Below are 13,037 nucleotides of genomic sequence, written 5' to 3'. Positions count from 1 at the left end.
TAAAACTTAATCTCAAAATTTATTTATGAAAAATTCAGGCACTCCCTACAACTAGTGTATTTGATATAATTATGACTAAATAAATAGATACTTGTATATGTTTTAAATGTAAAAGATAAGGAAATAGAAAACAGAAAAGACAAATCTGTACCAAGAAAAAAAAATATAGAAAAATAATAAGGGATATTTATATGTTTTTGCAAGGTAAGTGATATTAATAGCAGTATGATTTAGATAAGTGAATACTAGCATGATAAAGCCTTTATGTACGAATATTGTTTTCAAATAATTCTGCATGCAGTATTCATTTTTCTCCCTAAGCTGTCACTGTTAATAAAAATATACCCAATTATTATTTCTGGGGTAAGCAACACGTTAATATTAATTCACAGTGAATATTCCAGCTATAACAATACCAATTATTTATGTGCTACTATTATTATCATCATCCTCTAAGATGATATTAAATAACAATATTTAATATTATAGATGTATATATAATATGTATGACCTCTATGAATAATTATGTAATTGAATATAACAGTTCATAATCCTATTGAATTCTTATAATTACATACTATGATGTATATACCTATTTTTAAATGCTCAAATACTCTAACAATGACTGTTATTAAAACTGAATGTAGGTAGAACGTATATAATGCCGTGAAGTACAATACACTAGTCTTATTTGAATAACCTCTTTATTATGTAATAAATGATGGTTTATTTCTATTAACTTAGTTGTAAAGACGACTACAATCATAACACCTTTGTCAAGGTTATGAAAATAAATATTTAGAAATGATACGATGTCTTATAGTTGACACATTTAAATGATTGAATGTCAATAAGTTTCATATTATCTATAAGATATTATATACCGTAAGATATGATTTCTTTTATAATATTACTTATGCTTATATCCAGGGCTTGTTCTATAACAGTTCCTTCCAATAAATATAAATAAAATTTAATAATAATTTCAATAATAGCGGCGAGCAAGATGAGTCATACAATATAAGCAGTATTATTGGCTGTCTGAGTTTAAATTATAAAAATAATGTATATATAATAATTCAATGATCCATAAACATGATACGTCTGCGGTGCTTAAGTGTGAAATTGTTAAATATAAGCTGATAAACTAAAACAAAATATAATATCCAAATAAGACTCAATAAACCAAATCACAATCTTGACAATATTCTCTTTTTCCGAGTTCTTCTCTTGACAATATTTATTAATAATCCTTTTCAATTGCTTCAGCTGCAATCGTAGTACTCAATGTACACAATTAATTTATTATCAAAAGAAAAGCTCTCTTTATTAAAGATTTAAGAAAAATAAAATATTTATAATAATTATTAAAAGCACCCCAAAGAAGTAGTAGTCACAAGTCACGTGACTGCTAGATTTTAGAAGTGTAATTTGACAATTATCACACACCGTGTCAAACAAGAAAAGAGGAATTAGCTCAGCGGTAGAGCGGAAGATTGCAAATCTTTAGGTCCCGTGTTCAATCCACGGATTTCTCTCTTCTTTTTCCTTTTTAACGAAAATGTGGTGCATGTAGTATTCTCGTAGTAATAGTTACTGTATGACTGGTCACACGTACTTGTGCTGTCTCATTGTGAGTATAAGAGTTTATCACAATAGTGTATTTACCTTTCTAATCTTCTTTCGAGTTATCTTAATTGGCATAGTAGTAGTGATGTTTTTTGTTATCAATGTTGTTGATTATATTATACAAAGAAAAGGAAACTAAGCTTGTTACAATTCGTTTATTATTAGATTATTCCAGTTTGTAAAAGTTAATTTATATGTTTAAGAAAAAAAAAATGTGACAATTAGGAACATTACAAATATGTATGTGTATATTTATCAGTAAAATAATATTCATAATTGATATATGTGTATCATTTCAAATTTATGCAAGTCAGCTATCCAATCTTGAATCCTTTCATTTTCTTCAAAGTATATGATTGTAACAGACTATTAATAATATAATAGCCTTTTATATTGTATGCATCGAGTGTATCTAAAACGAATATAATAATTTTTTTTTTTATAAAAAAAAAGTATTCTACTTTAACCCATCCCCTTCCACTCATTATTGAAAAGAAGCTTTGAGGTTCCTAGAAAAGCTTTGTTCTACAAAGCTCTTAAGTTTCTCTTGGAAATGTTTATAATGCCATGGATAAAAATAGGCTTGTGAAACAGTTAAAAATATAGACACATCTTTTTCCATTTTTTCAAACCATGTACACATTGAATCCAGCTTCATCCACAAATATTCTTTTTTTTTTTTTTTTTTTTTTTTTTTTTTTTTTTGAAAACATTCAACATATGAAACGATCGTTTTTGATAAAAAAAAAAAAAAGCTCATCCGGCTATTCGATTAATTTGGAATTTCTTCCATCTTTCTTTTATTTCCACTAGTGAAATGTAATTTTTCTTTTCTTTCTTTGTATCTGTCTCTTATGCAGCAACCCATTTCTGCGCCGTTCTTGAATGAATTATTTACCCATAGTTCAAAGCAAGAAGCTCAATAGTATATGTCTGTCTTATGTGGAAGAACATGGCGATAAAGTTGATCATCCGTATATCGTTTATGAATCCTTTTTTTTTTGTTTCTCTTCTTTAGTCATTAAAAGGGTTTATAGTTAAATTGTATTTATTTACATTAGGTTAGTTTGTATGTATTGAATAAAGTAATATGTGTTTATTTAAGTTCAATTGATATCAACGTGTAAAATTGCTGTTTACGTATAAAAGAGTGTATGTATATTTGTATATATTTGTATATATTTATATTTAAGCATACTATATTCTCCTTAATCGTCACTATCACTTTTATCAGTAAATATTTTTTCAACTGGTTCTCTACCTCTTATAAAACCAAAATGGTTTACGGAACCTTGCTTTACAAATCCCAATTTACCAGAATATAATTGAAATATAAAAAAGCAATCGCTATAGATAATGACTTTGTCTAGAGCTCTTTTGCATTTAATAGTAACTACACATGTCTTTTCAGGATCCCTTTCATTTCTGCTAGCAATCGTACATTCTTCAACTTTATATGTCATTTTCTCTGTTTTAATGAGTTCGAAACAGCTATTTCTGCTTTCATCCTCATCATCGTATAAGAATTCTATAAATACTTGATCATTTTTAAATTCTACTTCATCGTTAAGTTCATAGTATAGAGTATGCAAACATGTGAAATAGTTTAAATTCACAGTGTAGCGCTTAGTGATCCGATAACTATGATGATTTTTGTTGATGTATCCTTTATTAAGCATGATCTGTTCAATATTAGGTAAGCAAGTAGATAACGTATATGCGAGTTCACTTGAGAGTCCCACACATCCTGTTAATTTAATACGCGTTATGTTTTCTTGTGTCGTTTTCTTTCTACTAAACGCGTTGTTATGATGATGATGATGAGGAGGAGGGGTTTGTTTAATACCAGCAACGAACTCCAGATCAGCATTCATACAACGTATTTCCATAAACGAGAGGTATGGACAGTTATTGAAAACATATTGTAATAAAGCTATAGGAATTTGATATAATTCCTTTTCAAGTATATAAAACGTGAAATCATCCATCATTTCTAATCCAGTTCTTGATACTAGTGTGTCAGGCAGAAATAAAGGACGAAAGGGATCAGCTCTCCATTCTTCATTATTTCTGTCCATGTCCAAAGGGAAATCGGCATAGCTCATACCATAATGAAATCGCAGATACTTGTCATCCACAATAGAAATTAAATTTTGACCATTTTTATATTCTGAATAAGTACAAGAGCAATAGAGTAGTTGTCTATCCCCCTTTAAGGCATCTATGAATCTGTAAAACTGGGTTATTTTTGTATCTGCATCTTCTTCTATTTCCTCATTTATTTCTTTAGCATATTCAGGATTAGCATAGATAGATAAATTCTTAACAAGACTCATTCTTTGACCTAGCTTAATGATAGGCTCTATCCCTTCTTCTTCAAACCAGTCAAATAAATCATCTTCCATCAGACGAATATTTATGGTCTCTAAACCTGCTGGACTGTACTTTGTGATATAATTAATATAAGAAGTAATGATGGATGGAGCAGCAAGATCCAGTTTTCGCAAGTTCTTATTTTCTATTTTGTTATAAGGGTTGATAAGCTTGTTCATTGATTGATTCATATAGTTATCAGATACATCAAAGTTACTTATGTAGGCAAGAGTTATTAAATTGGGACAGATGGTCAATATATCAAATAGAGTCAGTCTCGTATCGTAATTATTTTGAAAACTCAGATGTGTTAAATGCTTAAATTCAGGTAAAAGACTAATACAACTGATATTATTATTGATGACACAGTTTGATTTATAATAATAAAAGAACAGATGGGTAAGCGTGTTGCGAAAATGATGACACGTTAAATAGTACTCTAGATGATTCATGCCGTTACCGCCTTTAGGGATCTCTGCCAACTGATGGAGATTATGGACTTCACGTAAAAGGTTTATATAATGTCGAAAGTGTTTACTTTCAGATAAATCAATTTTCTTGACATTAGTAAAATTAGACACTAATGTAATAAATTCATCTTTAGATAGTCTATAGTCGTTTTCTTCATCTTCACTGTGCCAAACTTTTAAGTTTATTCCTGGAGTTTCCTTTTCATCATAACTAATTTTGAGCTCATTAACAAGAGGACCCCAACTAAAGAGTTGATTTCCTTGTGTATTGGATAATATTAAGTGTAGCCTTTTAATATTTTCTCCTGTCAATTGTAGCTTCCCAAAATAGAGATGTGCTGCAATTCTATGCCATTGTTTACATACAGATAAACAAGGATATAAGGAAGACTTATGAAGTAGTTTAAATATTGGTGCAAGTATTTCTGTTGGAAGACTATGAGATTGCATGATTAAATTTTAACAAAAAGGAAAAGGAAAAGGACAAAAAAAAAAAAAAGAAAAAGAAATGGAGGAATAAAAGGAGGTGGTGGTGAAGGGGAGGGGTATTTTTTTTTATCATATTTTCATTAACGAGTGCATACAATAGCAATCGTGAAATTTGATCTGCTTTATTATTTATTTATTTATTTATTTTTTTTTATTTTTTTTTTTTTAAAAGTCCACTTTCCCCCTCATAGCTCAACCCCACCCCTTCAACATTTTAAAGTGGGAATGATTCAAAAGTCCCCGTAAAAAAAAAAAAAAAAAAAAAAATCGTAACTCTTTCATTTTATCAAAATTGTCTCAGCAATGTTAAAACAAATAGTTCAATGTAACAATACCAAGATCGGCCATGTTGCTATAAGACAATTTTCAACAAGCTCTATTATACTTGCAGGTCGCCAAACAGGTTCTCGTAGAAAAGCGGAAAAGAAATACGACGTTGACTTTATGCCAACCTTTGATTTTGATGACCAGACAACCATTGGTCATAATTTATTTGAAAATATTAGACATGTACGTCAATATTTGAGAAAGACAGAATATGAATTACCTAAATTGAGTGGTAAAAAATATTATTATTATTATTTATGATCAATTGAATTGAAAATTAGTAAACTAATCCAACTTCCTCCTCCACCCCCTGGCTTTTTAGCATTTGCCAAACCTTTTGAACCACCTAAAGAAAACGAGATATTAAAATTTAAAACACATACTTATCTCGGTGAAGGACATCCTGTAGAGCGTAAAGTTGTATTGAGTGTCAAAGTAGACGATTTAGGATTGAACGAGACGGAAAAACACAAGTTTTTATTATTGAGTGGACCAAGGTATAATGTCAATACTGAAGAATTGATCATTTCTTGTGAACGATTTCCTCGTCGTAAGCAAAATAAAAAATTTATAATGGACACATTACAAAAGTTGATCAAGGAGGCAAAGGTAACAAAAAAAAAAAAAAGATAGGTTATTAATTATAATAAATCTTTAAAATATATACACATATTTATAATATAATAGGATACCAAAGATACTTTTGCCGATATTCCTCTTAATTTACCAAAACCAAAGCAAAGATTAGAGTTTCCTAAGGAATGGATACGATCACCTGTTACTGCTTCTGAAGAGTCTCCTGTCATTTCTACAGAAAAGACAGCTCAAGTATTTGAAGAAATTGCTGAAACTGCTAGTACAAAACATAATGTAATCATTGATGAAAAAACAGTTCAATAATGTTTATAAACAATTGTGTATATTATAATACATGTTTTATAATAGAGTATTTTTATTTTATTTTATTTTATTTACTAAATATATAACATATACAAATATATGTGTTTAACCTGGCAAGTTGGATTTGCAAATAAAGAGGGAGATAAGTTGCCTTTTAAGGCATGATTAGCGTACATAATGCCCCAATTAGCTTGATCGCTTTCTCTATAAGGTTGATCAAAGGCAGAAAACCAAATTATATCAATATTATTTTTTTTTACGAGTTTGACATACAACGTTAGATAGATAAAGTTTTTGATTAGCAGGGGAAGCAACAGAGTTGCCAAAATGACCACTTGCAGTAGGCCAACCTGTTTCAGAAATTCGAACAGGTTTTCCATTTGCTTTGGTGGCTACTACAGACTGATATTGAGATAATAAAGTAGAAATACTTTGTTCAGCACTAACACCCTTCCCAATAAGAGAATCCATTTCTAAAAAAAAAAATGACATGTAAAAAAAATAAAATATATAAATACACTGTCTTTCTCTACTTGCAATAATGACTGGAGGAAATGTATAGTATACATCTGCAGTTGTTACTTGAATCCCCTTTTGAATGAACTAAATCACGTACAGTGTGAATATAGTTGGCTAAAGTGTCAGGATCAGTATCATTACGATAAAGTACCTCAGAACCAACAATGAGAGCATCTACGTTTGTCAATGGCTGATAATCACTATTGTCAAGGATATTCTTTAGAGCATTCATCTCTTGATTAAACGTATCTGGACTATCAATCCACATACTCAAATAAGTATACATACCTAATTCATTTGCAGCTTGAAGTGCGAGTAGGCCCTTCATTGCAAACAGATAAAGAGTAAGTACGGACTCGATTTGTGTATCTTTGTAAAATCAGATTTGATCATTTCAAATGTAGGGCAGTTATTTTGATTGATACCATAATTAAGACCGTAGAAATAATTCTCAGCCATGACAATAATGGTGAAGAACAATAAAGCTGCTGAAAATTTCAACATCATTTGTTGATTTTATGCTTCAATAAAAGGAACTAAACAAACAAACAAGTATCTCACTTTTATGTTGATACTATCCATAATAACCCAGTAGATCTCTTTACGGCCCACATAATACAACTTGCTTCTCAAAATCATTGGTAATGTATTAGCTCTTATCACACACACACATATTTATTAAAAGTATGACAAATATACAAAAAGGAATATTATCAGCTAAGACAGCATATGAAACAATGTTACAATTTGAAGGATTTTATTTATGCTTAATCTTTGGTCTTTACATTAACTAAATACACAAATATCAGACACTTTGTTGAAAATAGATAAATAATGTCTACTCAACAATAGTGCATCTTCTCCTTTTTGGTTTCCATTCTTCTTTAAATTAGTTGTTTTCCAAGATGGGACCCAGATAATATTCTATAGGATTTAAATCAGGACTTTGTGCCGACCAGAAATCAAAGCTTTCTCTTCTCTGGAATTATATCAGTGTGATAAAACCAAAAAAAGACATTGGCCTCTACAAATAATAGATTGGGTTATTAAAACTAGGAATATATAAATTTTAGGATAAGCTTCTCCTTACAATGATGAGATGTATCGACTTCAAATGCTCTACCATTGATATCTTGCATTTTTTTTTTTTGCTATTTTTCCTCCATCCTTCTGCATAAACACTCTATTATTATCTTGTAAATAGAATTTTATTGCCGCCAAAGGTTTTCTTTTTTTTTTTCAATTAATCCTCCCATTATTTCATGAGAATAGTTATCAACGCTTATTAGAGGTTTTTTCATATAGTCATGGTTGCTTCAAACTCATGTTGGTAAAAAATAAAATAAAATGTATAGATATTTTACCACCATGTAAGGGATGAAAAAAAGAAGGAAAGAAGGAAAGGAAAGAGACCTATGACATCTTGAGTTTTTTTTTTTTTTTTTTTTTTTTTTTTTTTTTTTTTTTTTTAGAATTTATATTCTCAACGAATGTTTATAGAATCCTCAACCAAAGGCACAATTACTCGTATAATGGACACCTAAATTAATTAATAATAGAAATTTAAGAGTTTAAAACATTAGCAAATAAACATACATCTGGTTAGAGTGTTATAATAATATTTAACCTGTTGTGTAGATTGTTTTCGATCCACAGCCTTGTTATTTTCACGTCTCAAAACATATATAACAAATAAAAAAAAAAAAAAAAAAAAAAAAAAACGCATCAAATTAAAAAAAAAAAAAAGTGACGCTATTGTTTATTATGATGACGTAACGTATTTCTTTGCTCACGTAATTTTTTCGAACAATGTTCAACTCGCTCCAAAGAACATGTTACAGAAAAAAAAAAAAAAAAACTTCTATTTCCTACTTTAAAATTAGCTCTACGCTCTTATTATTGTTATTACCATTATTACTTTTTTCTTTTGACCAAAAAAAAAAAAAAAAGATAGATTAAATGGCAGGAGAAAATTATATTGGTTCAAAGATTTCAGTAAGTATTCAAAATGATGACCAACTATTTTTTACAAAAAAAAAAAAAAAAACCACAACTAATTCAATTATTTAAACGTAATAGCTCATCAGTTTGAGCGACATTCGTTATGTTGGTATTCTTCATAGCATTAATGCTAATGACTCTACTGTAGGATTAAAGCAAGGTAAAACCCATTTGAAATAATAATATACATATATAAAAGCATAACTTATTTTGATATTAGTTCGTTCTTATGGTACTGAGGGACGTCGTGAGAGACCCGAGGAAGAGATTTTGCCCTCGGATAATGTATTTGACTATGTTGTTTTTCGTGGATCAGACATTAAGGATCTTCAAGTCTTTGAAGCCCCTCCTAAACCTACCCCTCCTCAACCTGTTATGCCCCAAGACCCAGCTATTATGGTAAATTTAAATGAATATGAATTATAATAAGAAGGGTTTAATAGTTTATATACATATAGAGTATGAGTAATTATCCCCCTGTAAATCCTTATATGAATAATAACTTATACATGCAACCTCCTCAACAGCCGCCTCGAATGCAACCAGCTCCTTTAAATAACACGAATCAAACGCCAAATTACTGGCAGCCTACTTTCCCTACTGAGCCTAATGCTGTCCTTAAGCAAACACAACAAGTTGAAAAGGATCCTTTAGATGAACTCAAGGCAGAACTTGAAGAAACAGATGCCTTACAACCTACCATCAATGAAGCTGCTATTGAACAATTAGCAAAGAAAGTAAGCGAATTAAATCCTAGTGAGGATAAAGTAGTCAAGACATTGGATGAGCAACCTCAACAAAAACAACAAGAACAGCCACAACAACAAAATCGTCGACGTTATGAAAATTATCGTAATAATAACCGCAATTATGGCCGATATAATGGAACGTACAATAATAATAAAAATAGAAATGATTTCACTATTCCTAACTCAGAGTTTGATTTTGAAGCAAGTAATGCAAAGTTTGATAAGAATGAAATTGTTAAAAAGGATAATGAAGATGATGAAGAAGCCGAAATTGAAATTCCTCCATCTGATGAATTTTATGACAAGGTAAATAATCATGATAAAACATGTGTATGTATTCTATATATAATATGATTAATAATGAATATGTAGAGCTCAAGCTTCTTTGATAACATCTCTTGCGAGTCAAAGGAACGTAGTGAGCAGCAACAGAATCCAAAGTAAGTTATGATAACAGACTTAAAACAAGGATAAACTAATTAATATTATACAGTGAAACACGTCGTAATCGCTTCCAAGAAGAACGTAAATTAAATTTGGAAACATTTGGACAAGCTTCTGTTGATCAAACAAGATACCGCAATTATAGAGGACGTGGTGGAAACTATCGTGGAAATCGTAATAATGGTTATTACCGTAATAATAATAATAATCGTAATAATTATAATAGACAACAAACTAAGGTAAAAAATGAAGAAGATGTATACAAGTAATAAAGAAGTAACTTACGTGTTTCTTATTCTTTAGCCTCAACAGCAACAAGATAAATAGAATATCATTTTTATTATTTATCTCTTACACAGTAATTCTTTCTCCTTTTGACATGTAAAACTAAACTAAACTAAACAAAAAAAAAAAAAAAAAAAAAAGCACATCATATAACATCTATTCACAAAATAAAATAAAATGAAATAAAATGCAACTTCTTCTTTCTTTCTACACTATTATTGATATGTTATGCAATTAAATTCTAGTCTAAACCAATATATCTTTTCCTAACATAACATGACGCTACTACCCAACTTGTCTTTATCAAAAAAGATAAAACTGGCAGTTATCTATGAAGCGTCATCTCTAATATTGACGTAGATTTCAACTCCAAGTAAAAATAAAAAAAAATGGAGACTTGAAATGATGGCTTATGCTTTTATTATCGTAATTCAATGGCTGCATTGCTTCATGGTAGAAACTAATCATAATCCAGCATTCATCTGAAGATAATTAAACCAAAAAAGGAAAAATATCTGCTTATTTACAAACTCCGGATCTACTTTAAATTGAAAAAAAAAATTTTTTTTTCTCTATTATTATTGTTATTATTATTGGTTCCCGACGATTAATTATAAAAAAACAAGAAAGACAGTAATATTACTCTTCTTTTTTCTTTTTTTTTTCTTCTCCCAAAAAAAGTTACTTTTTGGGTAGAGCGTTTTTTTTTTTTTTTTTTTTCCTTAGTAAAAAAAAAAAAAAAACCAAAAAAAACCAACAAAACAAAACAAAAAGCAAAAAAGCAAAAAGCAGAAAAAAAAATGGAAGAAAAATATAGCGATAATTCAATTGATCCTACTTTAGCAGAAAGCTATAGTCGCCCATGTTCAACAAGTTTAGCTACAGGTCACAAGTTCTTTTCTAAAGAGACATTTCTCCATTATTTTCCTAGATATAAATTAAAAAGATCAGGTAATAAATGATTTTAGTACTACTACCACTCCAAACAAAAAGAGACTTATTTTTTTGAATGAGTAATTAGGTGTTATTTATATTGATGAACGACCGCCTGTATTTCAGTGTCTTTTAATGGGTGTTCAGCATGTTTTAGCCATGTTTGGTTCAACTGTTCTCGGTATGATTTTAATAGAAAATAAAATATATAGGACTATTTCTAACTTGACTATCTTTATAGCTCCTCTCATGATGGGTTTTGATACAAATAGTAACTATTTTCCATTTACACTCATACACACACACACACACATTTATTAATATTTTTAAATAGCTGCTTTATTCTTTTCTGGTATTGGAACTATTATTTTCTACATTATGACGGGTGGAAGAGGTAAACAGTCACAATGTAGTTTATGAAGTTGAAATGATTGACATCTTCAATTTTTCATTTTAGTTCCTTCTTATGTTGGATCCTCTTTTGGTTTTATTGGTGTTGTTGTATCAGCTACGGGTTATAAATATACACCAGGTGCATCTGAAAATGCACACGTTGATATAGCTGCAGGTGGTATCCTTATTTGTGGTCTCGTTTATGGTTGCATTGGACTTATTATTTATGTTGCTGGCTATGGCTGGATTGAACATGTGATGCCTCCAGGTAATAATAATAATATAAATATAAAAAAATTCTTGAATGTTATTATTCATCATGTATAAATTCTATAGTTGTTACTGGCACAGTTGTAATGACAATTGGTATCCATTTATCTACTTCAGCTTTTCAAAATGCAACACAAACTTCATTTGACGGTTGGATGGCTTTTACGACAGTCATGTTAATTTCATTAGTAAGCATTTATGCACCAGGCATGTTGAAACGTATTCCAATTTTGATTGGTATGGTGATTGGTTATCTTATTTATTTTGGTGTGGGCTATTCAGGTCATGGTCCCTCTATTGATTACACAGGGGTCTACGATGCTTCTTGGTTTGCTGCTCCCAAGTTTGTTAAACCACGTTTTGAGGGACAAGCGATCAGTATCATCGTACCTGTTTGTGTTGTCTTATTAGCGGAGAATTTAGGTCATATTAAAGCTGTAGGTGCCATGGCTGGAAAGCCTCTTGATAAGTATTTGGCTCGTGCTGTTTTAGGGGATGCTATTGCAACTATTGTATCTTCTTCTGGTGGTGGACCTGGTACAACTACTTATTCAGAAAATATTGGCGTTATGGTAAAAAAAAAAAGCAAAAGCAAAAGCAAAAGCAAAAAAAAAAGATGTATTTGTGTAGAATAATTAAGTTGTTGTTGTTATAGGCTGTTACACAAATTTTCTCTACTTTGATTTTTTTAATTGCAGCAGTCATTGCTATTTTCTTGGGTTTCATTCAAAAGTTTGGTGCAGCCATTCATACAATCCCTGATGGTGTCTTTGGTGGCTTATCTATCATTTTATTCGGTTTAATTACTGTTTCTGGTGCAAGAATCTGGGTTGAGAATGAAGTTGACTTTAAGGATTCAAGAAATATGTTGGTAGCTGGTATTCCTGTCATTATAGGTGCTGCCATGCAAACTACTTTGAAATGGGGTAATTTCCAATTAGATGGTATTGGTCTTCCAACTTACTCTGCTATTATTTTATATCAAATTTTACGTGGTTGGGATGGTATCAAATCTCTATTAAGAAAGAATATTTTACGTTCAAAAGAAAATGCTGAAACTGTTTAGTTTTTTATATATTTATATATCTTGTATAATATCTTTAACATGTAATACTATTTTAGAATGTGTGTAGATACATAAAAGTATTTTAAAACGGTTTTTTTTTATTATAATTATTTTTTTTTTTTTATTTTATTTTATTTCAGTTTTTTTTTTTTTTTTTTTTTTTTTTTTTTTTTTATTATTATTATTATT

General features: G+C 29.8%; 5 protein-coding genes and 1 non-coding gene across 6 annotated transcripts; 4 read left to right on the top strand and 2 right to left on the bottom strand.

The window, feature by feature from the left end:
• The first annotated feature begins 1,466 nt into the window (after nt 1–1,466).
• On the top strand, nt 1,467–1,538 carry BX663DRAFT_t125. Its single transcript has one exon. It is a non-coding gene; the product is annotated as a tRNA-Cys (tRNA).
• A 1,299-nt stretch (nt 1,539–2,837) lies between these two features.
• BX663DRAFT_555299 (uncharacterized protein) lies at nt 2,838–4,922 on the bottom strand (the record flags this gene model as incomplete). The annotated part of the gene is made up of 1 exon (XM_051531607.1): nt 2,838–4,922. One exon carries the CDS (start codon nt 4,920–4,922, stop codon nt 2,838–2,840), a length of 2,085 nt encoding a protein of 694 aa, XP_051378954.1.
• A 288-nt stretch (nt 4,923–5,210) lies between these two features.
• Nucleotides 5,211–6,327, top strand: BX663DRAFT_522686 (mitochondrial ribosomal subunit protein-domain-containing protein). Its single transcript, XM_051529416.1, has 3 exons — nt 5,211–5,520; nt 5,611–5,897; nt 5,976–6,327. The coding sequence occupies exons 1-3, from the start codon at nt 5,265–5,267 to the stop codon at nt 6,186–6,188; spliced, it is 756 nt and encodes a 251-aa protein (XP_051378953.1). The 5' UTR covers nt 5,211–5,264; the 3' UTR covers nt 6,189–6,327.
• Nucleotides 5,894–7,166, bottom strand: BX663DRAFT_538218 (glycoside hydrolase superfamily; the record flags this gene model as incomplete). The annotated part of the gene is given in 6 exon segments (XM_051530678.1): nt 5,894–6,390; nt 6,449–6,618; nt 6,638–6,661; nt 6,709–6,779; nt 6,805–7,010; nt 7,043–7,166. The coding sequence occupies 6 exon segments, from the start codon at nt 7,164–7,166 to the stop codon at nt 6,263–6,265; spliced, it is 723 nt and encodes a 240-aa protein (XP_051378952.1). The 3' UTR covers nt 5,894–6,262.
• Nucleotides 7,167–8,565: 1,399 nt separating this feature from the next.
• On the top strand, nt 8,566–10,314 carry BX663DRAFT_522683 (Scd6-like Sm domain-containing protein). The gene is made up of 6 exons (XM_051529415.1): nt 8,566–8,702; nt 8,787–8,868; nt 8,929–9,107; nt 9,167–9,763; nt 9,830–10,140; nt 10,205–10,314. Exons 1-5 carry the CDS (start codon nt 8,667–8,669, stop codon nt 9,899–9,901), a joined length of 966 nt encoding a protein of 321 aa, XP_051378951.1. The 5' UTR covers nt 8,566–8,666; the 3' UTR covers nt 9,902–10,140; nt 10,205–10,314.
• A 592-nt stretch (nt 10,315–10,906) lies between these two features.
• Nucleotides 10,907–12,938, top strand: BX663DRAFT_522678 (permease family-domain-containing protein). Its single transcript, XM_051529414.1, has 7 exons — nt 10,907–11,137; nt 11,208–11,300; nt 11,361–11,390; nt 11,454–11,513; nt 11,577–11,780; nt 11,849–12,354; nt 12,438–12,938. The coding sequence occupies exons 1-7, from the start codon at nt 10,987–10,989 to the stop codon at nt 12,846–12,848; spliced, it is 1,455 nt and encodes a 484-aa protein (XP_051378950.1). The 5' UTR covers nt 10,907–10,986; the 3' UTR covers nt 12,849–12,938.
• Nucleotides 12,939–13,037: the final 99 nt, after the last annotated feature.

The sequence above is a fragment of the Cokeromyces recurvatus genome (assembly GCF_025118155.1).
Source record: "Cokeromyces recurvatus strain NRRL 2243 chromosome Unknown BX663scaffold_34, whole genome shotgun sequence".
Lineage (NCBI taxonomy): Eukaryota > Fungi > Mucoromycota > Mucoromycetes > Mucorales > Mucoraceae > Cokeromyces > Cokeromyces recurvatus.
Note: the sequence above shows the minus strand (reverse complement) of the source record. Positions and strands in the feature narration are given on the sequence as shown.

What these genes read in the sequence shown, in the direction of transcription:
- BX663DRAFT_522686 (XM_051529416.1), top strand. Translation starts at nt 5,265, where the DNA reads ATGTTAAAACAAATAGTTCAATGTAACAATACCAAGATCGGCCATGTT. An exon ending in TGAATTACCTAAATTGAGTG is followed by an intron (nt 5,521 to 5,610) that starts GTAAAAAATATT and finishes CTGGCTTTTTAG; the next exon opens with CATTTGCCAAACCTTTTGAA. An exon ending in AGTTGATCAAGGAGGCAAAG is followed by an intron (nt 5,898 to 5,975) that starts GTAACAAAAAAA and finishes ATAATATAATAG; the next exon opens with GATACCAAAGATACTTTTGC.
- BX663DRAFT_522678 (XM_051529414.1), top strand. Translation starts at nt 10,987, where the DNA reads ATGGAAGAAAAATATAGCGATAATTCAATTGATCCTACTTTAGCAGAA. An exon ending in ATATAAATTAAAAAGATCAG is followed by an intron (nt 11,138 to 11,207) that starts GTAATAAATGAT and finishes ATGAGTAATTAG; the next exon opens with GTGTTATTTATATTGATGAA. An exon ending in CAGAAAATATTGGCGTTATG is followed by an intron (nt 12,355 to 12,437) that starts GTAAAAAAAAAA and finishes TTGTTGTTATAG; the next exon opens with GCTGTTACACAAATTTTCTC.
- BX663DRAFT_522683 (XM_051529415.1), top strand. Translation starts at nt 8,667, where the DNA reads ATGGCAGGAGAAAATTATATTGGTTCAAAGATTTCA. An exon ending in ATATTGGTTCAAAGATTTCA is followed by an intron (nt 8,703 to 8,786) that starts GTAAGTATTCAA and finishes TAAACGTAATAG; the next exon opens with CTCATCAGTTTGAGCGACAT. An exon ending in CTGATGAATTTTATGACAAG is followed by an intron (nt 9,764 to 9,829) that starts GTAAATAATCAT and finishes ATGAATATGTAG; the next exon opens with AGCTCAAGCTTCTTTGATAA.